Source organism: Canis lupus, chromosome 38 (assembly GCF_003254725.2).
Source record: "Canis lupus dingo isolate Sandy chromosome 38, ASM325472v2, whole genome shotgun sequence".
Lineage (NCBI taxonomy): Eukaryota > Metazoa > Chordata > Mammalia > Carnivora > Canidae > Canis > Canis lupus.
The window spans coordinates 22,496,449-22,520,019 of record NC_064280.1 but is presented as its reverse complement, the minus strand read 5'-3'; the positions used below and the strand labels follow the sequence as shown (position 1 = coordinate 22,520,019).

The 23,571-nt window shown below is 41.1% G+C and overlaps 1 protein-coding gene across 4 annotated transcripts in view; it reads right to left on the bottom strand.

Moving 5' to 3' along the window:
- COPA (COPI coat complex subunit alpha) overlaps positions 1-23,571 on the bottom strand; it is a 42,597-nt gene that overhangs the window by 17,514 nt on the left and 1,512 nt on the right. For all 4 annotated transcript variants that reach the window (XM_025420757.3, XM_025420759.3, XM_025420758.3 and 1 more), the window contains exons 2-13: positions 22,221-22,334; positions 21,969-22,042; positions 17,949-18,029; positions 15,681-15,757; positions 14,881-14,990; positions 9,181-9,290; positions 7,307-7,406; positions 6,643-6,778; positions 6,054-6,136; positions 3,035-3,185; positions 2,009-2,075; positions 816-891 (exon numbers count right to left, since the gene is read on the bottom strand). In XM_025420757.3, the coding sequence (XP_025276542.1) occupies positions 816-891; positions 2,009-2,075; positions 3,035-3,185; positions 6,054-6,136; positions 6,643-6,778; positions 7,307-7,406; positions 9,181-9,290; positions 14,881-14,990; positions 15,681-15,757; positions 17,949-18,029; positions 21,969-22,042; positions 22,221-22,334 (1,179 nt within the window). The remainder of the gene's footprint in view (positions 1-815; positions 892-2,008; positions 2,076-3,034; positions 3,186-6,053; positions 6,137-6,642; positions 6,779-7,306; positions 7,407-9,180; positions 9,291-14,880; positions 14,991-15,680; positions 15,758-17,948; positions 18,030-21,968; positions 22,043-22,220; positions 22,335-23,571) is intronic.

Below are 23,571 nucleotides of genomic sequence, written 5' to 3'. Positions count from 1 at the left end.
CCAAAGACTGACAGATTTCCCCTCCTCTCACCAGAACCACACTTTTTTTTTTTTTTTTTTTAAAGAGTACATCATATTAGCAACACTAAGGACACAGTAGCACTAACAACAGGGACAGAACTAGCACAATGACTTCTCACGTTCTGCTGACAGGAGTCTAAAATATCATGGAAGTGTGCTAGTAAGGTGGGGACCCAAGGAACAAACCCTCTGTAAAGCAACGGGAGGAAGTGGACTGAAAGGAGCTTAGGCAAGACCTGTCCATTCTGAGAAGGCTGTCAGCGAATTCTAACAGGAAGGACTCAACCAGGGGTGGTGGTGATGGAAGAGGTAGACAGGGGTCTCAGCTGGATCCTGGGATCCCTGGTGGGGCATGGGGCTGCGAATAGCCTCATCTCTCTGACATGCAAAAGGATGCCAATCGGATCTGGATGTGGATGGGAGAGCATAAATCCCTAGTCCCAGGATGAGACACTGCAAGATTGGAACCACATTCTTAAATAAATGAAACTACCAGGGTGAAAGTCATATCAGCTGACAATAAACTAAGATAACATGCTGTGCTGAAAGAGAAAATGGAGAGTTTCTAATAACCAAATTATAAAAAATATATATCTAGCTGGAGTAATAAAATGGAGGAGGAACATGAATATTTCACACCATGGTCGCCTCTGATGCAACTGTCAGCGGCACCTGCCAACAGACATGAGTGATGTGGCCGCAGGCTGGGGATGGAAAGTGAAAAACCTGAAGAGGCGTGATGGCGCGGGAGACGGGAGCTGTGCGCAAAGCCTGCAGACACAGGAAGCACCTACCATCAGGATTCTGTGAGTCTGCATCCTTGGGGATGGTGTACAGGTCATAGGTACTGTTCTCTAAATTGCTGGCTCTCTGTAAAGGAGAAAGAAGTCAAATCATTAGCGAGGGGAACAAAGATAGCAGTTTATTCCGACAGAGAAAACTGTGCCATTGTACAACAGTCTGAAGCTATCCCTTCCTTTTCCTTCACCCAGAGGGCAAGCAAATGTTTCTACTGCTAAAAATTCTCAGGCTCAGAATTCACAGCACCTTATTTTTTGTATCCTCCAAAAACGCAGATGTTATTTGAAAGGAAGCAAGGATTGCTCTTGCCTCCAAAACTTAATGAACCAAATCCCCAGTATTCTGGTTGCTCTACCTGTGTATACTCATCAACTTAAAAATCTGTTCAAAGGAAAAAAAAAAAATCAAAGAAAAGATAATAAAGACAACTGTGAGGAAAAAAATGTTCTTAGATACTGAACAAGAACAGGGTTAGACTAGAAGTCATATGGGGAAAGACAAGTTTTCATTCTTTTTAACTTGGCAAACAGGGGCACTAAAAGTAAAATGTCATTTCCTTTTTCTCCCAAATTATATGAAGAAATGTGGGGGCTACCTGCTGGCCCTAAAGGCAACTCCAAGGAAAGCAACCCTCTTCCAAGTCAGCCCTACAATTTTTACCCACATGAAGGAATCAAGATAAGCATCATCTTTGCATAGAATATATATACTTGTAGTGATTTGGGTCACTCATCTTTTTTTTTTTTTTTTTTTTTAAGAAATCCAAAGAGGATTTTCACTTTTTAAAAAAATTTTTTTAAATTTTTATTTATTTATGATAGAGAGAGAGAGGCAGAGATATAGGCAGAGGGAGAAGCAGGCTCCATGCACCGGGAGCCCGATGTGGGATTCGATCCCGGGTCTCCAGGATCGCGCCCTGGGCCAAAGGCAGGCGCCACCCAGGGATCCCTGGGTCACTCATCTTGATGCTCTGTTAAGTTTAGAAATTGTCAGACTTATGAAAGTTCATAAACCCTAACATGCTGGTATCACTGGAGTGGACCTGGTTTGAGCCTGTTCACTATGTTAGCTCTTTTAAAATGACCACTACATAGTTTCTAAACAGCCACTAGAGGTTCCCTAAAAGCATGAGAAAGAAAGTTACGGGAAATAGGACAATCATAAGAGGACACCATGGGTTACATACCGTACACAATAGGACTGCATTTTCTGCTGGATTGTATGACATATTGAACACTGGAAACTTGGAACCACTGGAGTTATACATGGAAAAAAAGAGAAAATAAGGAAGAGGAATAAGGACGGAAGAATGGAATTACTCCCAAAATTCCTACTTATCCAGTCTTTATACATATACTCATCACTTTTATAATCAGGAATAAAAATAAATATTGCATCTACTCTCTTCCTTCCTTTAACGCTTGAGGACATCCCTAACTCAGCTTTGACAAACAGTTTAAAAAAGGCAAACCCTACTACAAGCCCAATTATTCAACAGAAGGTAGGGTTAGCACTCATTGTACTGAGTGGGACTGGTTCCTCTTGGGTACAAATTCCTACACATAATTGCAGAGGACACCACAGAGTAACATGATGTGCTCTTTCTCTGGCTAATTTCTCCTGTCCCTTGGAGTGTTCACATAAACCCATCTTTTTATTGTAGTAATGCTGGAGGCTGGTTATCAAACCCTCATGCCAGAGTTTGCCACCATGAATGTTTCAGCATGCTGATGCAGCTGGCTTTCCAAGAGGACAGTTCTTTTTGCCAGACATCCCAGAGGTTATCGTATCTTCAGAGTTAAGAGCTTCCAGAGACATATATTCTAGTTTAGAGATGTGTGCATTTTGCTGGAAAGCAAAGAAGAGTTACAGAAATGCCAAATAGAGGCAAAAATGCCTGTCACCAAGTTTGGCTGCTCTCTACCAGGAAACTTTCTCTGGTTTGCAAGAGACCTGGCAGACAGTGGAAGTATGATCTCCTCTGCACAGGGTCACTAGCATTCTCATTAGGGAAACTCTCATTCTCCTCATGGCCTCTGTGCCTACCGTGCTCTTGGGGTTTAAACTGAGCAGTCTCCCCAATAGGGATTCAATCTGTGAGAGGAGAGGAGATCCAAAATGCAAAATGTTGTTGAAAGACAGAGTCCAGTTCGTAGCTATCACATCGTGGTGACAGATGAGGGTGTGGAGGGAGGGAACAGGTCTGATTTACCTCCGCAACTGCATCACAGCTACATCTTTGGAGCTGTTGAAATCCAACTGACGTAAGAATCGGTCTTTGACATAATGTAGCATATTGCCATGAACAGCATAGGCTGGCCGTTCCCGTTCTAGTTTAAACACGATCATGCCACCATCATGGCCTGGAGCACAGTGAGAAGAGGAAAGAATTAGCTGTAGGCAAGAAAGCTGGAAACAGGAGATACACAAGGACGAGGGCTGTATGTGTACTAAAAACAAAGATGCCTAAATGCATTTTTACCTAAATTCTCACAGTTATTAGATTTCTTATTCAAAAAATCTGTGAATCCTTTCCTAATGCTTTATCATACTGTCACAGTTAGACACACCCTCCTCTGTGTTCTCCTAACACTCTGTACAAAGTTCCATTGTACCTAAGATAAACACATGGAGTTGCATCAAACTAAAAGGCTTCAGCACACTGAAGCAAATCATCAAGATGAAAGGACAACCTGCTGAATGGAAGAAAATATCTGCAAATCACGTATCTGATAAGAGGTTAATATCCAAAATACATAAAGAATGCAACTCAATATAAAAAAAGAAAACCACACACAAACAAACAATTAAAAACCAGACAGAGGGATCCCTGGGTGGCGCAGCTGTTTGGCGCCTGCCTTTCGCCCAGGGCGCAATCCTGGAGACCCGGGATCGAATCCCACATCGGGCTCCCTGCATGGAGCCTGCTTCTCCCTCTGCCTGTGTCTCTGCCTCTTTCTCTCTCTCTGTGACTATCATAAAATAATAAAAAAAAAAAAATAAATAAAAACCAGACAGAGGACTCGAACAGACATTTCTCCAAAGACACAGAAACGGCCAACAGACACATGGAGAGATGCTCCACATCATTTATCATCAGGGAAATGCAAATCAAAAACCACAATGAGTATCAGCTCACACCAGTTAAGAACGGCTAGTTAACAAAATGACAAGAAATAACAAGTATTGGTGAGGATGTGGAGAAAAGAAAACTCTCCTTGTGCCCGGCTGGTGGGGATGTAAATTGTTGCAGCCCCCAAGGAAAACAGTATGGAGATTCCTCAAAAAATTAAAAATAGAACCACCATATGATCCAGCAATTCCACTAGTGGGTATCCATCTGAAGAAAATTAAACACCAGTTTGAAGAGATATATGTACTCCCACATTCACATTATTTATAGTAGCCAAGAGATATAGAAGCAATGGTAAGTTTCCACTGATAAATGGATAAAGAAAATGTTTTACACACATACACACACAAAATGGCACATTACTCAGCCATAAAAAAGAATGAGATCTTGCATTTACAACAATATGGACTTAGAGGAATTATGCTAAGTGAAATACTCAGACACAGAATGACAGATACTGTAAAAGATCACTAATATATGGAATCTAAAAAAAACCCAAATGAACAAAAACAAAAAAACCCAAAACTGAAACAGCACAGATACAGAGAACAAACAAGCTACCAGAGGCTGGAGGAGGTGGAGAGTGATCCAAATAGATAAAGGAGATTATGAGGTATAAATATTCAGTTACAAAATAAGTTAGTCATGGGGATGTAATGAATAGCATAAAGAATACAGTCAATGATACTCTAAGAACTGTGTGGCGACCGATGGTAACTAGATTTAATCAAGGAGACTATTTTGTCCCCTATTCCATATATCAATTTGTCGACTATATCAAATCACTATGATGTTCACCTAAAACTAATAAGATAGAGTATACTTGTCCATTATGCTTCAATTAAAAATACAAAAAACAACAAAAAAAAAAACCCTCTAGTATAGCACTGAACACCCTGCACTGTGATTGTTTAAGTCCACCAGCTCTACCGGTAGAGCTCCATTCTACCGTAATGGAAATTATGGTAATTTCCATCCTTCCCCCGTCCCTAGCATATAGCAAGAACATAAAAGTTTTTGCTGAACAGGGATGCTAGTTTAAAAAGCCTGTCCAGGGACGCCTGGGTGGCTTGGCGGTTGGGCATCTGCCTTTGGCTCAGGGTGTGATCCTGGGGTCTGGAATTGAGTCTCGCATCGGGCTCCCTGCATGGGGCTCAATTCTCCCTCTGCCTAGGTCTCTGCCTCTCCCTTTCTCTCTGTCTCTCATGAATAAAAAAAAAAAAAAAAAAAAAAGCCTGTCCAGTTGTTTTTTAAAAATATTTTGCTTTTTTCCTACTAGCATCATCAACCTCTGACCTTTGTCATCCTAGTCAGCTCTCCACACACAAACCAGCTCATTTACTTCCCTATCCAGTACCTTCCAATGGCTCTCCACCCATTAATAAAATCTTGAATCTGAGCCTGGCCCGTAAGGTGGAGCCACAACCGAGCCTGCTCTTCCGTCCCATGACTCAGCCTCCACTGGCTGTACCCTCCTGGCCTCCGATGCCACTCACACGGGTCCAGCACTGCTCACAGCACTGTCAGTGAGTGGGTCACCCCTCACTTCGTTCAACACCCAGTAGGAAGCAGCAGTGCCCTACATGCATCCCTCTTCATGCCCCTTCCTTTTGCCTTACTTTTCTCAAAGTATTTTCCACATTTGTTTTATATATTTACAGTTTATGGTCTCTCTCCCTTCACTACAAATCAAAGTTCCATAATGTCAGGGATACTGCTTGAGGCTGCTCTCACACCAACACCCAGACTAGGGCCTGAGGCTCCGTTTGTATCAGCTAAACGAATGACAGAAGCTCTGCCTCTAGCTTCTCACTTCCTCTGTCAGAGAATCCTGAGTGTCCACCACTGGCCTTCTAAATGATCAAAGGTAATGGGCTTTATTGGCAAATGGATCCAGGTGGACAATGAACACTGAAAGAATGGTTCTCCAGGAAGGTAAAGGAGAGCAAAGGAGAAAAGCTTCAACTGCACAGCTCTGAGAACCCTCCTTCTCCTCCCCGCCATCCTGCTATGCATCAATCAGAGAAAACTAATGCAGAATCACTCTCACATCTTACAAACTTTGAACTCAAGGAAAAAGAGAAGAAATGGCCCTTACCTGCCGCAAAAAGGTTCAGATTAGGGTGGGCAGCCAGGACCCAGAAACGATCGTGGTCCCTGCGGAAGGTCTGAACCCCAGTCCTAGGAAAGCAAAAGGTACACAAATGAAAGAGTTCATTTCGGAGAAATCCTCAGCCCATCATATATGAGAGCACTGACTGTAAGCCAGCACACTGATTAAAGATTAAATCAGGGACAGCAAATTGCATATACTAAGTAAAGGGGAGTCTTGATAAATTCTACCAAGAAGACAAAGACCCTACTATTTTGGGATTTCAATTTCCCCTTATTCATCATGATTTCTTGTAATACTACCTTCATTCCATATTTCTTATTTCTCTAACTACAGAAGAACACCCTTAAATTTGGAGAAAAAGAATGCACGTGGAGACTGTACTAGAGGGGAGATCTGTAAATGCTGGCTGTTGCTAGGCTCCTTAAAGCTTCCATTACATCGGACCTGGTGTCTCTATATGCTGAAGATGAAGAGATGCACAGAAGCTCTCTAATCTAACTTTTAGGACAGAATGAGAGAAAGGAGGGGCCTTTCCCTGGCTTTGGTCACACACCCATCAAAACCCCCTTACCGCTTGGACATATCCCAGACTCGGATACTCTTGTCCTCAGAATTGCTGAGGATCAGCTCTTGGCGAGGGTGGAAGACAGCACAAGATACATTGTTGTAATGACCACGGCAGGTGTCAACCTCCCACGCCTTTGACTCTGAAGGATGGAGAAGAATTAGATTACCACAACTCTCTACTATTACAAATCCAGGACTTAAAATCACAGCATCTGTCATCAAATGCTAGGTGCTACTCCAAAAGCTGCATCAGCAACTTCTCTCGAACAGAGTAATTTTCTTCATTTAAGCCTCAGAATCTATACATGTTTCTTTGTTCTTTCATTTGGACCTTCCTACCAGTGACAGCACCTCTTCTCCATCATCCTTTATCCTCTTGCTTACCCTGTCTTATTTGTCACCAGCTGTCATGATAGAACAAATATAAGTTCCATGTGTTTTAGTCACCATTGTAACTCCAAAGCAGGTACCCAATAAATATTTTTTGAATGAATGAATGGTTACTCTTAACTATGCTTAGACTCCTCAAAACTAGGATGCCTCAAAAACAGGAAAAAAGAACCTAAGGTAGGAAAATGGGTCACTAAGTGCAGAAGACCCAGCTACTTCACCTTGCTGCTCAGCAGTCAATTTTTTAGACACGGTGATTTGGTCACTGGTCTACTCACCATTCATGCGCCAGATCTTCACCTGACGGTCATCTGCTCCAGAGACAATAAGGGGCATAGTCGGGTGAAAGGCAGCCCAGTTTACTCCACGATCATGACCCTGTGGCAAAAAAGAAGTGGTTCTTCTGAAATGGCTTTGTACTATTACTGAAAGAAAATTTATGGGCCATGCAGGTGATTATAAAAAATGTCTGATTTTTGTTCTTCCTGTGAAAAGACTCAAGGGATTATGCTATTCTAAGATATAAACATGACAGGTACGTCAACCCATTCAGTATTACACCCAAATTTTCATGCCAATTCCCAAATCTTTCTACTCCCAAATTTAGTGTCATCTCCATTTGGGATATACTGCCTTGCTTTGTTGTCTACTTATATGTTATTTCCTCAACTAATTATTAATGATTAGTTCAAGGGATCCCTGGGTGGTGCAGCGGTTTAGCGCCTGCCTTTGGCCCAGGGCGCGATCCTGGAGACCTGGGATCGAATCCCACATCAGGCTCTCGGTGCATGGAGCCTGCTTCTCCTTCTGCCTGTGTCTCTGCCTGTGTCTCTGCCTCTCTCTGTGTGTGACTATCATAAATAAATAAAAATAAAAAAAAAATAAAAAAAAATTAATGATTAGTTCAAGAATAAAAAACAATCTCATAACATAACAAGGAAATATGGTTGGGAAACTCTCAGATGAGTGAGGAAATATGCAAGGTCAAAACTATTTTCATAGTAACATTAAGATGTTATTTGCCTTTTTCACTCTTATTCTCTCCCAAGGATAAAGTTTTCCAGAGGCTACATGACATGATGTCATTGCTTTGATGGTTAACAGAATATGTGCTTAATATATTTTGTGTTTTTAAGTGTTCTTAGCTTTAATTTCAGATATGGTAAAAACTGAAAGATATAAACCACATAAACAAGAACTCTTTGAGGTCCTCAGTAAGTCTTAAGAGGATAAAGAGGTTCTCAGACCACAAAGTTTAAGAACTGCTTATTATAGGGGATCCCTTGTTTAGCGGTTTAGCGCCTGCCTTCGGCCCAGGGCCTGATCCTGGGGTCCCAGGATTAAGTCCCACATGAGGTCCCCTGCATAGAGCCTGCTTCTCCCTCTGCCTATGTCTCTGACTCTGTGTGTCTCTCATGGATAAATAAAATCTTAAAAAAAAAAAAAAAAGAACTGCTAATTTTAATATATCTTATACTTCATTTATCTAGTTGTACTCAGCACTACAGCAGAATCATAGATAAGGTAGTTTCAAATCACCAGTGTTTCTGAGAGACTTCATGCTGTGGGCAAAGTCTCCTGGGTTCGGAATCCAATCCAAGTTCAAATCCTAGTTCTTCCATTTACTAGATACATGTGGATTTTGGTATACTGCTCAATTTCTCTAAGTCTCAATTTTTTTCATCTGTAAAATGAGGTTACTAATATCTACTTCAGAGGATAGCTGTGAGGATTAAATTAGATGTTTTTTTAAAATCTAGTTTCTTTCTCTAGCGCTTTTCTATTTTCTCACCACGCACACAAATTACTTACACATGGCTGGTCCTCAATAACTCCGATTAAATCCTCCCACCCCCCACCCCAACTCTCACAAGAGGCGTGTGAACGGACTCTGCTTTGGAATGGTGACGGAGCCTACGCCAGCGTTCTCCTGCTCTCCCCGCTGGGTTTAGGAGGTAATGTGACTCTCCCTTAGGTGGCACAGGAGCCTCCTTTCTCCTGGCTCACGGGATATTCTGCTTCCAGCGCCTCAAAACAGTGCCATTTCATAAGCACCACACAATTCTGTTGCAGGAATGAACAAACGAGTGGCATGCTGTCACCATTTCCCGGAGAAGAGCCCATGTGAGTTGCAGGCTGTGAAGACAAGTACCTCCAGCACGTGCTTCACCACTGCATCTGTCGTTCCAAATAGATCAACCCCAGTTATTCCTCTCACGTCGGACTCCACTGCACCAGGGGACAAGTTTTTTTTCCTTAGACCTTTGAAGGGATAAGGAGTGGGATGGAAGACACAAAATAGTGTTACCAAAAAGAACACAGTAAGAGAGGCACAGGAAGGGACAGGGATAGACTAACGAGAATGAAAAAGGAGGGGAAAAGAAATCTAGAGAGACTCAAGAAAGAAGTCAAGAGCTCCTATCTCTCTCTTTCTAAAAATGTTCCAGATGTTGAAGCACTTTCACTATCCTCTCTTTTCTTCCCTTGACACTTAACAGACCTGCTACGGTGTTTCCTCCCAGAGGACGACAATCTAAACTTCTAACACAGCTAACTTCCTCCGCAAGCCTTGCCTCAGGAGCAGCCTACTTGAGAAAATTTCTAGTCTTTATTGTTCTGGAAATGCAGACTCAAATGGTAAGCGTCCCATTTCCACTCTCAACTTTATGACAACTACAGCAACTTCTCTTCCATCACTTCAAAAACTTTTAAAAGAAAAGTCATTTGGGGAAGCCATGGCTCTTTGTTTCTCAAACCAGAAGCTGTTCGGCAATTCATGGGGAAGTTCCAGGGCAGGAGAGGAAACCAAAAAGCTACCTTGTGGAAGAGAGTATAAAACTACAACTTTCGCAGCAAGTGTACTCTTCTATGTGACTCTTGGGCACAGAACAAAATGATTTAAACTATCATGTCCTTATGCACAACAGTACTTTATAAATGTATTCAACAAAAAGATTGCCAGATGAACGTAACTTCTTTCTTTTAGATCATGACTAATAAAATCTAGTTCAGGTACATATGTATGTATGTATGTATGTATAAATAACCATCGTGTCCTTTTAAGCTCTTACTTAAAAAGGCTATTTACAGATCTGAATACGTGTATTTTGCCAGTAAAACTTTTGGAGGCTAGTGTCACTGGGAGGAACTGCCCTTAATTTGAAAATAGAAAAAAGACACCAAGGTAAGAAGAATCGTATAGGACCCAAACTTACAACTCATCCACACCTTTTAAAACTATCTGTGGTACAGTCACAAGCAAAGCTATGCAAACAATACAACTGCTTTACACTGGAAAAGCATTCCGTGATTTTCAAAGTGCTAATATATGTTCTGTAATTTGATCCTGATAACAACCCTTGAGACAGACTAGCAGGTATGATTATATATAAATAGGAAAATAAAATTGGGACTAAAATTCTATCTTTTGAAGTATTTGTGGGGAAAAGAGGAAATTCAAGCAACTGGCACTTGTAAAATAAAAAGCAAGTATTCATCAAAATTGAGGGGAAAATAAAAGCCATCACTGAAAATAAAACCTAAGTCACTTTAAGCCTAAATTTTGGAATCTCTAGGGAAATATGAACATTTAAGAGTAATGATTATATTTATCTGTGTTGTTTTAAAATCACAATATTCATGTAAACTCTCTTCCAAGGGCATGCAGACAGCAGCATCGGAGAGGGAGGCCTTCACAATGGCCTGACAATGTTGATCATCTCGTCCTCTGTCCAAGGTGAGCAGTTAACAGGTAAGAGGAATAAAGCCACACTTGAACAAAAATGCACCCTCCCAGGCTTCATAAATACATTATCACAGGGATGTCTCTTCTCACTTACTTCGCTTGTCTCTTTAATAGGATCTGTCAATCTGAAACAGATTCAGAGGAAGGTGCAAAGACAGACACCTGTGAGGAACTTCACCTCTAATAACCTTCAACACACACACATTAAAAGGAAAGCCGTATGACAGAATGCAAGCCTCTGCTGCACTCGCTGTCACGACGGAGGGGGAGGGAGAGCAAAAACAGACAGATGAATAGTGACAGGCAGTGAAAAGATACTTAGAGAAGTATTTGAGCCTGTGACAAGCATCTCGCTATGACTGAACGACAGATGGAAAATTTCTACAGCAGCTACTCAAATCCAGAGGGAAGGGAGTTCACTCTCAGACTGGACCAGTTTGACGCACGCTTCCCAACGGGGGCCAGGGGCAGGAGTAAAAAGAGAGGAATAAGGATAGGAATTGGCAGCAAATTAATACTTTTTTAGTTGTCATTTCAAAGATTAAGCCTAAATTACATGGGCTTGACATGCAAAGGTGTAAGCACATTAAGATCATTTTACTGTCAGTTTACTTGGAAAATCAAGCTAAAAAAAATAATCTATCTTCTAGAACTAGATTATAAATATATTCTCTTTTAAATACATGTTTTTTGCCAGGCTAACAGAAAAGATTCAGGTTAAGTAAGCCCTACAGGGCTCAATTCTCATGGGACAGATAACAAGAAGACAGGTTTTCTTTTAAAGATCTGTTTTCTCATTGTATACTGAGCTCCAACAGCTAGACATTCCGAACAATTAGGATTTCCAGCAGTCCTTTAAATGTGGGTATTCATTCTCTGACTCAGAACTAACTTTTCCTCTCTCAGAATTACTACTCTGGTCCCTAACGGACTTAAAAGTTAATTCCTCTTCCTGTGTTCAGACTTATTTGAACCCAGGCAAACATAACTCTGCTAAAAAGAGTATGCTGATTTCCAGAAAAGGAAAGAATAAATGCAAAAGTCTAACTTAAAGCTCCATTTGGCTAAAGACTAAAACATCTTTTACTCTGATTAAGGCGTTACTGGAAGTCAAGAGAGTTGTGAGTAGAGAAAAACACGTAGAAATGGTAAAGAGAACATTAACCTTAGTACAGCAAGTTAGTGCAAAATTCTCAGCATCACACATGCCAAACAAGTACAGCTACTGCAATATTATTATATAGTGACCCAGGCACTGCACACATTCAAGAGCAAGTGTGACCCACAAGCAACTGGGGCCACACTCCCTCTCTTCTCTAAGGTCCTTAATTCTGATATAAAAATGATCTTCAACCTACAAAAGCAATGAAAGGATTTCTTGCCTTGGGCATTTCAGGTTATCGGTGAGAATCCATCCACCCAACTGCCCCAATCGCTGTAGCGTGGGCCACAGGTACCTGCTGTGCTAGCATCAGGTAGCATGAACAGTACTCTCAGAGGAGGGCAGTAAGAGGCCCTTCTCAGCCCAGTGCTCTGAGGAAAGAATTAAGTCCTAACGGCCAAACCATCCCTTTTATGTGTGTGATGAGTAAACTTCTTTATGATCTGCATTGCCATTAGCTATACACTGTTCTCATAAGAACTGAGAAAACAGCCACTCAAAGTATTTGAGTGGTGCTTTCTTCTGTCACGGAGCTCTGGCTGGGAAACGCTATTCCAAAAACTGGCTGCTAATCAGCAAGAATAGCATGAGCCAGATCCAACCCCACCAGGCTCCTATATCCTGAGACAGAGAGGGGGCTTTGAATGTGTGCACAGCAAAAAAACATGGAAAGCCACAGCTAGGTTACTGAGAGAGTAAACAAGGAGCTCCCTGGCACTAGCGGTGAGGAGAGAGCACAGGCTCGTAGGGCCTGTGCTTAACTCCTGTCGGCAAGGCTGGTCACATCTGGGTGTACTTCAAAAAGCCTCATCAGTCTGACGAAAAACTGCAATGGCAAAAACTCTAGTGGAAAGAGTTCAACTTTCCTATCTCCAACACAGTCTTGTTGATACCATTCCCTTCTAATTCCGACCCTCTGAAAACTGCACGAGATTCTAGAAATCCTAAGATGAGAGTCATCACAATGGTTCATGGGGACACAGGACTCAAGACTGTCATCCCTGAATTCAAGACCACACCTAACATACACTGAATTTTTGTCAAAAACTCTTCTCATGGTTGAGAAGGAAAGGGGGCTGGAGAGATATGTAAGAGCACTTGGGCCACCTAAATTAGTTTTCAGCTCTTCAGATCTCTGCTGCACCAAAATACATAACCATCAGAAAGTCAAAAAGTGAAAAAAGAAAGAACCCAAAGGTTCTGCTCTCCCACCGTCCTCCTCCCTTGGTTGCTCTCTTGCTGCATGAATCTTAACCAACTACTATTACAACATTCCAAGTGCTGCACCCGGAAATCCAGATTTCTGACTTGCTATTCATTTGTGGCTTATAAGGACAGCAAGTACCATACTGCTCTAGCCCACCCTCTCATCTTGGCCACACAATTCAGATGCGTGATACCTTTACCACCATAAAGAACCAGGCAAGGTGGGATCCCTGGGTGGCGCAGCGGTTTGGCGCCTGCCTTTGGCCCAGGGCGAGATCCTGGAGACCCAGGATCGAATCCCACATCGGGCTCCCGGTGCATGGAGCCTGCTTCTCCCTCTGCCTGTGTCTCTGCCCCTCTCTCTCTCTCTCTCTGTGTGTGACTATCATAAATAAATAAAAATTAAAAAAAAAAAAAAAAAAAAAACAGAACCAGGCAAGGGCCTCTGAAGGGCCTTCCTTTTATAGAACGAAGCAAGTGTTTTGCAGTGTAGCAACTGACCTTCCCCAGAACCCCAAACTCTGAGAATTCCAAAGGCAATAAACAAATAAAGGAGACAATTCAACAAGTGATAAGGCAGATTTGACTGGGCAGGAAACCACAGCACTTAGGAGTTCCTTTTCCATATTCCAACCGTCCACAAAGCACTTCCAGGGAGCCAGCCGGCCTGACAGCTTCACAAGGGCCGTCCTTCCCTCAAATTTACAATCTCAACTTAGCAACTTCTCACATTTCCTCTCCATAGCACTAAACATACAAATCCTTATCCCAAAATCAAGATACATAAACTGTGAAAAGAGGGATTATCCCTACTATCCAAAATGTACAAATCTGGATGCCTGGGGGGCTCAGTGGCTGAGCGTCTGTCTGCCTTTGGCTTAGGGCATGATCCCGCAGTCCCAGTATCGAGTCCCACATCAAGTCCTACTTCTCCCTCTACCTATGTCTCTGCCCCTCTCTCTGCATCTCTCATGAATAAATAAATTTTATAAAAAAATGTACAAATCTATTTTAATTTCTAGAAGTCTGCCCACTGAAAGGTGTTCTGGACATAAAAATCCCACCCTCCCCTGTACTCTCTACACTAGAAGAAAGAGAGGGGTTTTCCTATTTCTAAATGAGCCCACATGACCCCAGAGTCCTGTTTCCAGCACTGAGCTATTCCTAAAATTCATTTTTGTGGAAGATGCATTTCTTGCTTTATTTTACTGGAAAGCACGAATCTTAATCAAATACCCCCAACTTGGGGATCCCTGGGTGGCTCAGCAGTTTGGTGTCTGCCTTCGGCCCAGGGCGTGATCCTAGAGTCCCAGGATTGAGTCCCTCATCAGGCTCCCTACATGGAGCCTGATTCTCCCTCTGTCTGTCTCTCTGCCTCTCTCTCTCTCTGTCTCTCATGAATAAATAAAATCTTAAAAAAAAAAATACCCCCAACTATACAGATTCTATAAACTATACTAGATATGGTATCCACAAACTTAAACTACAAACTGTAACAAACTACAAAGTGAAATTTTCTTCAAGTTAAATGCACTTTCTAGAGCAGCCACTTTTCTCCAGAATACTAACATAAAGAACAACCAAAAGCAGATTTAATACCCTCATAAGCAGAGATACTATTATACAAGAACAGAATAGTCTAACTTTTCCTGTTCTAAGCCAACTACCCTCACTATTTTCAGCAATTGCAGTTTTGCGTCAGATGTGATGAGACTGTCCCCTGAACTTGGGCAGCTCACCAGAAATATCCCAAACGCGCACAGTCTGGTCCAGGCTGGCTGACACAACCAGGTCTTCCGAGGGGTGAAACTGAGCACACATTACATAATGGTTGTGTCCCGTTAACACACTGCAAGAAGAAAAAAGACAATACCAAGTTAGAGGCAGGACTCAACAGAAGCCTACACATACAGATAACATACCCAAGTATTCTTGGAGGCAAAGGCAAGTCATCCTAACAATTCTGAATCAGTAACAATAAACAAGGTCAGCTGTTTTACCAAAAGTCCTCTTTTATCCCCGATGCTTCAGTATTTAAATATTACCAATTTCAAGAGAAGTGAAATTGCACAACTCTCCTCTCATGTTAAAGACGTTCAAAGATCAAAATAAATGGAATCTAGTAATTTACACAAAAAACTACCAGTTACATTTTGGTAGGATATCCCTCTTAAATGGCATCATTTTCAATGGTCCTTATATCTTCATGGAAAGCTCAAGGCCTGAACACAAAGCAGAATGGAGGTCTAGACCTTAACTCAGATTTCATAGGAACAGAACTGAAAACCAGCAAAAACCTAGTGCTATGACCTCCCTTCTTTGGCAAGAAACGATCAGAAAATCCAGATTCATACATTATTAACAAGATTGCCTCTGTATTTATCATTTTGTACGTAAAAGCATCCTACAGGGACAATCAGGAATTAATCGGCAGGCAGGGCCTACTGGGAAAGGGAAATGATTGCTCTGAAGAGAAAAGCTCATTATGAATATAGGAGGCAGAATGAAGCCTCTCTCTCAGCTGCATCTTCTGCTTTACCAGACACAGGTTCTAGACTGCCAGTTCCACACCCTGATGGTCTGATCATCCGAGGCGCTCAGAATCCAGGGATATTCCTAAAAGATAATCCAGACAAAGGGTTGTTTTGCTTTGTTTTCAGACAAAGGGTTTTAACACTAAACAAACATGTACTTTCAGGCTCTGAAACACTCCACTACTGGGTGTCTCAGCTGAACCAGCAAAGGGATCCCATCTTCGGATTCACAGCCTCGCTGTGTCCCCCCCACCATTCTACCAGCTTCTCCCACAATGGCACTTTCACCTGGAGATTTCAGAAGAGAAGTCAGGCAAAAGCATAAAGGATTCTGAGAGACAAATAATACATACCATACCTACTTTTATTTATATGTGTGTGCATAAATGTATTTCTATTTATACACTACTAGTCCTGTAAATTAAGATCCTTTGAGAGGGTCTTCTCTAACTCTAGGATTAGAACATTGTTATTTTTATTGCTTTATTTAAATTCAATTAACTAACATATAATGTATCACCCAATTACCGCATACCCCCCCCAACAACCCTCATTTGTTTCCTATGATTAAGAGTCTCTTATGGTTTGTCTCCCTCTCTGATTTCATCTTGTTTTATTTTTCCCTCCCTTCCCATATGATCCTCTATAAGAAACTTCTATGATCAGATTTCTTGTCAGACCATCCAGTCTCAAAATATTCCCATCTCAGGAACCGAAGCAGAAAATAACATGTAAAAACAATTGGTTTGGTTTGGTTTGGTTTTGAAGTAGGTGCCACACCAGTGTGGAGCCCAATGTGGGGCTTAAACTCACAACCCTGAGGTCAAGACCTGAGCTGAGATCAAGAGTCAGCCACTTAACCGACTGAGCCACCCAGGCACCATCTTCAAGGATTTTTATGGTTTCAGGTCTCATGTTTAGGTCTCTAATCCATTTGGAGTTTACTTTTGTCTATGGTGAAAGGAAATGGTCATGTTTCATTCTTTTGCATGTAGCTGTCCAGTTTTCCCAAGACCATTTGTTGAAGAGACTGTCCCACTGTATATTCATTTTTATTTTGTCCAAGATTAATTGACCTTATAATTGTGTGTTTTACTTCTGGGCTCTCTATTCTATTCCAATGATCAATGTGTCTATTTTTATGCCAGCACCATACTGTTTTAATTACTACTACTTTGTAATAAATTTGAAGTCTGAAATTGTGATACCTCTAGTTTTCTTTTCTTTTCTTTTTACCTCTAGCTTTCTTTTTCAAAATTACTTTGGCTACTCAGGGGTCTTATGTAGTTCCATACAAATTTTAAGATTGTTTGTTCTTGTACTGTGAAAAATGATGCTGGTATTTTGATAGGGATTGCATTAAATCTTTAGATTACTTTGGGGAATATAGATATTTTATTTTATTTTTTTTGAATATAGATATTTTAACAGTATTTGTTCTTCCAAACTATGTGCACGGAATGTCTTTCCATTTCTTTGTGTCATTTCCAATTTCTTTCATCAGTGCTTTATAGTTTTCAGAATATAATTATTTTGCCTCTTTGGCTAATCATTCTCAAATGTTTTAGCTATAATTTTACAATCATTTTACCCTAATTTCTTTTTAATATTACAAAAAAATAAAGTATACTTAGAAACTCTTATTTCATTACATTCTAACTTAACTCAAGAGACTTAAGGTTTACTGAGAATAAAAACAACAGTATAAATTAAATCTAATAGCATAGAATTATAGACTGGATTAAGAGGCTGGAATCTCTAATCTACATATAAATCAGTATCTGTCTTCTAGGATATCTGACAGATCAAGGAGGGTAGAAAGCCTGGCTAGAGGAACAGCCTCTACTATAGCCTAAAATCCTAGGATAGAATTGATTGTTAGTGCCTCAAAACATTAGCTCATCACAATGGCATCTAACCTCTACATCCCTCCAGACCCACCTACTTAATAACACTCCACATGGGATTAGTCTGTAAACTTTCGTTCACTAGCTCAGGAAACCTGAAATCAAATCTCTACTTTTCCCTATAGAGAACCAATGTCTTCCTTACACAGTCCAATGAATCCAATTAAGTTAAATTCAATATAACCCTGAGTACCTCCTTTTGCAGAAGGAAAACAAAGCAGAAAGGTCAACACCACACAGAGTCTAGAAGAGCCACTTAAAGAACTCCAGTAATTCTGTTATCAAAGCATGGCTTCTTGAGAAGTAGAAGATTCCCACAACGAAACTGAAGAATGCTCTACAACTAGAGCCACCATGGCTACTTACATGATGAAAAAATGTGGTGCGAATGTAGTCTAAATGCCCAAGCAATGTGAAGAGACAGCGCCGCAGCTTGTAATTCCACACCTGCAAAGAGAAATCCAAGTAAGCAATAGTATATTGCTTGGGGAGAAGCCATCTCTATTTAATAACATGAAACAAGAGGTTTATCCAGGGCTTAACTTTTCTTTCTACTGCATAATTGTGTTCTTAGCTTGAACACTGACCCCCTAGTACATTACCTACTACCTTAGCTCAGGATGAAAAAAGTAGGACAAACACCATGACTCTAAAGGAAACAATAATATAACATATGGCATCATCTTCACTTAGACTGCTAACTTGGTGGCAAATGATGACCATATATTCATGGTCTGTACTTGGCAGACAGACTTTAATTCGTCACTATGGAAAATACTACATCGCTCAGCTAGGATAAGCTAACCAAAAAGACATCATATTCAGATATAAAGTTGAGCCAACTACCAAAGTAGCAGATATCAATGCACATAACTGAGGAAGATGCTAAACCAGGACCAGAAACCTAAAAGTATGCACTCCCATCCAGAAAACCACCCAAAAAGCGCACAATTACGAGACCAGTTGGCTTTTTGGCTTTCTATATTTTTAACATTTAAAATTTTCTTATAATCTACCATCCCTAAACTAACTAGTTACTATTTTTACTTAAACTTTCAGGGCAGCCCAGGTGGCCCAGCAGTTTAGCGCTGCCTTCAGCCCAGGGCTTGATCCTGAAGACCCAGGATCAAGTCCCACGTCAGGCTCCCTGCATGGAGCATGCTTCTCCCTCTGCCTGTGTCTGTGCCTCTCTCTCTCTGTCTCTCATGAATAAATACGTAAAATCTTTTTAAAAAAATTTTTTTTCAATTTTTTGGGCAAATTACAAAAGGTAATACCATTTCCTGTAACAAATTCAAACAACCTGAAAGTATGATTGTCCAAACGAGAATGTGAAATCCCTAAAGGCAGAGTCCTTGTCCACCATGCTCAGCACTATTTCCCTAGTACCTAATACAGCAGCTAACACTTAGAGGAGGTGCTCAACAGGTATTTGTAGAAATGAGAAAAGAGAACACGAAACATGAAAGTATCCCAATACTTTCACTGTCATCTGCTGAATTATGTATAAATAAAATACATGTACCCAATGGAGTTTGAGTGCCACACAGAAATTAGATCATATCATAAATACCATTCTCTTAACTTTTTTCCTCCTTACAGAGTTCAGTGTCCTAAACTTCCACATTTCCAGCTTCAAACTATCTTGACTCCTTTATAGTCCTCTACCAAACTCCAGAACATGAATTCTTATAAAGACCTAAAGGGTTTTTAAACTCTGGCTATCTGTGGCTTCCTGTAGTAACACCGCACACCTGCCAGCTAGCTAATTTCTTTATTTAATGGCTTTACTGAAATAATTCAAATCCCCCCAAATTTGCCCATTTAAAATATAAAATTCAATGTTTCTAGTACACTCAGAGCTGTGCCACCATCATCACCACCAATTTTAGAACACATTATCATCATCCCCTTCAAAACAATACCCTATAGCTGTGACTCCCCATTTCCTTCCAACCCCTCCAACTTCAGACAACCACTAATCTACCTCCGTCTCTACTGACTTGCCTATCTATGTGGACATTTCATATTAATGAAAAATAATCCTCTTTTAAAAATATGATTTTTGGGGAAATCTTTTTCCTTAAATGTCACCCAGTCTTTCCTTTCTTAAACAGATTAAAGGAACCCAAGTTAACCATTCTGGATAGTCAATGGTCATCAATATAAATAACAAATACTTTATTAAAAATATTACAATAAAGTGAAATCCCTAAGAGCTTTTGAGGTCTCTATCAGGTGGTTTGAGCCTCCACTAGCTGTGCCCAGGATGCAGGGCCAAAATCTAAGAAACAGGACTGTCCTTCCTATAATCCTAACACCTCCTTTCTCTGTGGGCAGCCCTCACTTGTCATGCCTGTCACCTCGGTTCTGCTGTGTAATCTAAAGCATAACCTTCTGAACTGGCTTCTGAAAAAACTGTCAACTTTTTTCGTGAAGTAAATTTCACTAGTTTGATTGGATACACATGCTTTAATGAAAACATCTTGTAAAGTAAAAAGAAATTTTTGATTTTTTTTTACATATTCCAAGCCTCTTGCTCTAGTTTTGCCTTTATCAGTCAAGCTTCTTCAAAGAATCTCCTATATTCTGTTCCCTCACTTTATGTTAAGGTGCCGGATCACTAAGATCTTCCTAATTAAGCAATCCAAAGGTTATTGGGTCCGTATCTTATTCCGACCACTTTCTCCTTCCCAAAATTCTCTCTTTCCTTGGCATCTCACAGGCTTCTGCCTGTTCCATCTCCAACCTCTAAAATCATTCTTTCCTATACAACTCTACTTCCTCTAGCTCTTAAATGACAGCTTATCTTCCCATTCAACATAATCCCAGAGGGATACCTTATACCACCTCTGCTTTGGCTCCCTCCTTCACAATGCCAGGTCCCAGAGAGGACTCCAGCACAGGTGCATTTTTCCCCTTACATACCTTAAACTCATGTTTCAAGACAGTATTCATTACCCATCTGCTATGGACTGAATGTCTATGTCCTGCCCAGAATTCTTACGTTAAAATCCTTCCACCCAATGTTTAGGAATGAGGAGGTGGGGCCTTTGAGGAGTGCTTAGGTCCTGAGGGTGGAGCCCTCCTAAAGGGGGTTAGTGTCCTTATCAGAGAGACTCTGCAGAGATCCCTCACTCTTCCTCCATGTGAAGACACAGAGAGAAGTCAGCCATCTGCAACCTAGAAGAGGGACCTTACCAGAAGCTGACTATGCTAGCACCCTAATCTTGGACTTGCAGCCTCCAAAATCGTGAGACGTTTCTGTTGTTTATAAGGCGCCCACATTGTGGTATTTTGTTACAGTAGCCCCAACAGACCAAGACACCATCCTCTCTCCCAACACTCCAGAAACTATATCTCCTTGTTTTTCCTTTCCTGATGAATGGCACCCAGTGACCTAGGCTAGATATCTGCAATAAATTTCATCTCATTTGTTTCCCCCACCATCCCTCCAGCAGACTCACTGATGCCGTTCCCTAAGCTCTCATCTCCACCTCTCCATTCTGCAACGCTACCTCCTGAGGTCAGGTCCTGCCCAACTACCAACTGGGTTATACAATGGTCTCCTAATTGGCATCTTTGCCTTGAGGCTTGTCCACTTCATCCAATCCTTTCTCTATACTACCACTCAAGCAATCTTTAAAAAAAACGAATCTGATGTCGCTTCTCTACTTAAAGGCCTATAACGGCTCTTTGTTATCTATATGATGACACCCAAACTTCTGAGCACTGCAAATAGGTACCCATTATCCAGCCCCTCTCATCTTCTGGCCCTTATCTCACCTTTTCTTCAGAGTTTATTCACACAAAATTACTGTTTCTCATATGTATTCACCTATGTATGTCACCTATGCCTTTTTGTCTTTGGATGTGGACTGTCTTTCCCAATTTCACTTTCATTATCTATTGTATCACCCACCAAACTATATGTCTATTATTTTGGGTATATGTGTATCTCCTCCATTAGGATAAAAGTTCTTGAGAACAGAGATCATTTAATTTTTGAATTCCCAAAAAATAATACAGTGTCTGGCACACAGTAAGTATTCAGTAAATGTTTGCTGGGTAAGGGTCCCTGATAACATCAGAAGCCTGAGCTTTGTATGAATGACATCCTGGTTTTAGTCCCTTCCATAATTGCCAAATCCCAAATCCTATCCTTACTCCCAGTCATAACAGATCCCTTGTAACTTAATCTTTTTTTTTTTTTAAGATTTTATTTATTTACTCATGAGAGACACACAGAGAGACAGAGACATAGGCAGAGGGACAAACAGGCTCCCTGTGGGGAACCTGAGGTGGGACTCAATCCCGGAACCCCAGGATCACCCCCTGAGTCAAAGGCAGACGCTCAACCACTGAGCCACCCAGGTGCCCCTGTACCTTAATCTTATAGTCATCTCCTCCAGAGACAAACAATGGCTGCTGCTTATGGAAGTCAATCCCTCGTACTGGACCTGGGGAAGAAAGCAGGCAATATATGTTTAAGAGAGCTGTATAATCTCTAAGGTAATTCTTATTCAGGAGTTTTCAGATCCAGTCCTTCCATATTCTTTAATCTTAAAGCTTAAACCACTCCAGAAGACAATAAATACTTATAGTTCTTTAATTTTCTCCAAGAAACTGTTATCTTACCATCATGTTCATCAAACTTGTCAATAAGGGTACACATCCGGTAGTCCCATAACTGGATGACCCCATTGTGTAAACTGGTCAGGATCCAGGGTCTTTTGGGGTGAAAACTGAGCCCTAGGGAGGAAAAAACAAACAGGGAATGATCCAATTAGCTAAGTATGGGCCACAATTTAGAGAAGAAAACAAAGAGCTCGGTTAATCCTAGGAATTCACTGGATGCCAGACGTTATGAATTTTATGCTGTTAGGCACTGGATTTTTGTTATATTCCCTTAAAGACAGATAAACTTTGTTTTAAGATATTGTGAGGTTACTTGTTTTAAAGTGTGCTTTTAGTTTTGTTAGTGTCGTCCGTAAGAGCCTTTAGTCTAGGTCTAATTTGGAACCACTATTAAGGTGATAGCACCCGAGGTCTCGAGATGACGCCTTGCAGTAAGTATCAGGAGGCCTTTCCATTCCGGCTAGCAGGAACACAAAACTATTCCCAGCTCTAAGAGAGTTCAGGGGATTACTCTGCCTTCTCTCCAAAGGTTCCTTCCCAGGCTTTGGGTCATTTCCTCACATGCATATGCAGATTAGGACTCAAAGGCCTGCAGAGGGTTCCACGTGGTATTTGCTATTCTGTCCAGCAAATTATAGCTGTCCTGACCTCCCTGAACTCTAAACTGTCTCCTCCATGAGGTCACAGCGCTCTTCCCCCTCCCATATGTCACGGCCTGGAAACTCTCCAGGTAGAAACAATCATAGGAGTCACCTTATTTCTCTTCTCTCAAGAATCACTCTCCTACACTGCCTGTCATACCTGAAAACCTTTGTTTCACAATTTTGTTTAGTTGTGCAGCTGTTTAAAGGTGAAAAGGTAACTCTGGTCTCTTACTCCATCACAACTGGAAATGGAAGTCTACAGAAGTAACAACTGTTAAGAGTCTGGAGTGTATCCTTTCAGATTTCTTTTTTTTTTTTTTTAATTTATTCATGAGAGACAGAGACAGAGAGAGAGAGAGAGGCAGAGACACAGGCAGAGGGAGAAGCAGGCTCCATGCAGGGAGCCCGATGTGGGACTTGATCCTGGGTCTCCAGGATCACACCCTGGGCTGAAGGCAGGGGCTAAACCATTGAGCCACCCAGGATCCCCTCCTTCCAGATTTCTAATGCAAACCTTATCATTTTGTGAAAATGGAAATATGTTGTGCCAATGTCTTTTCTTGCTTAGCTATATACCCTGGATCTCATTAAGTATGTATAAACATAACCTCATTCTTTCTAACAGCAAAACACAAATGTGTAGCACGTTTTATTTTTATTATTCTTTCTTTTCTTTTTTTTTTTTGTAGCACATTTTAAAATTATTC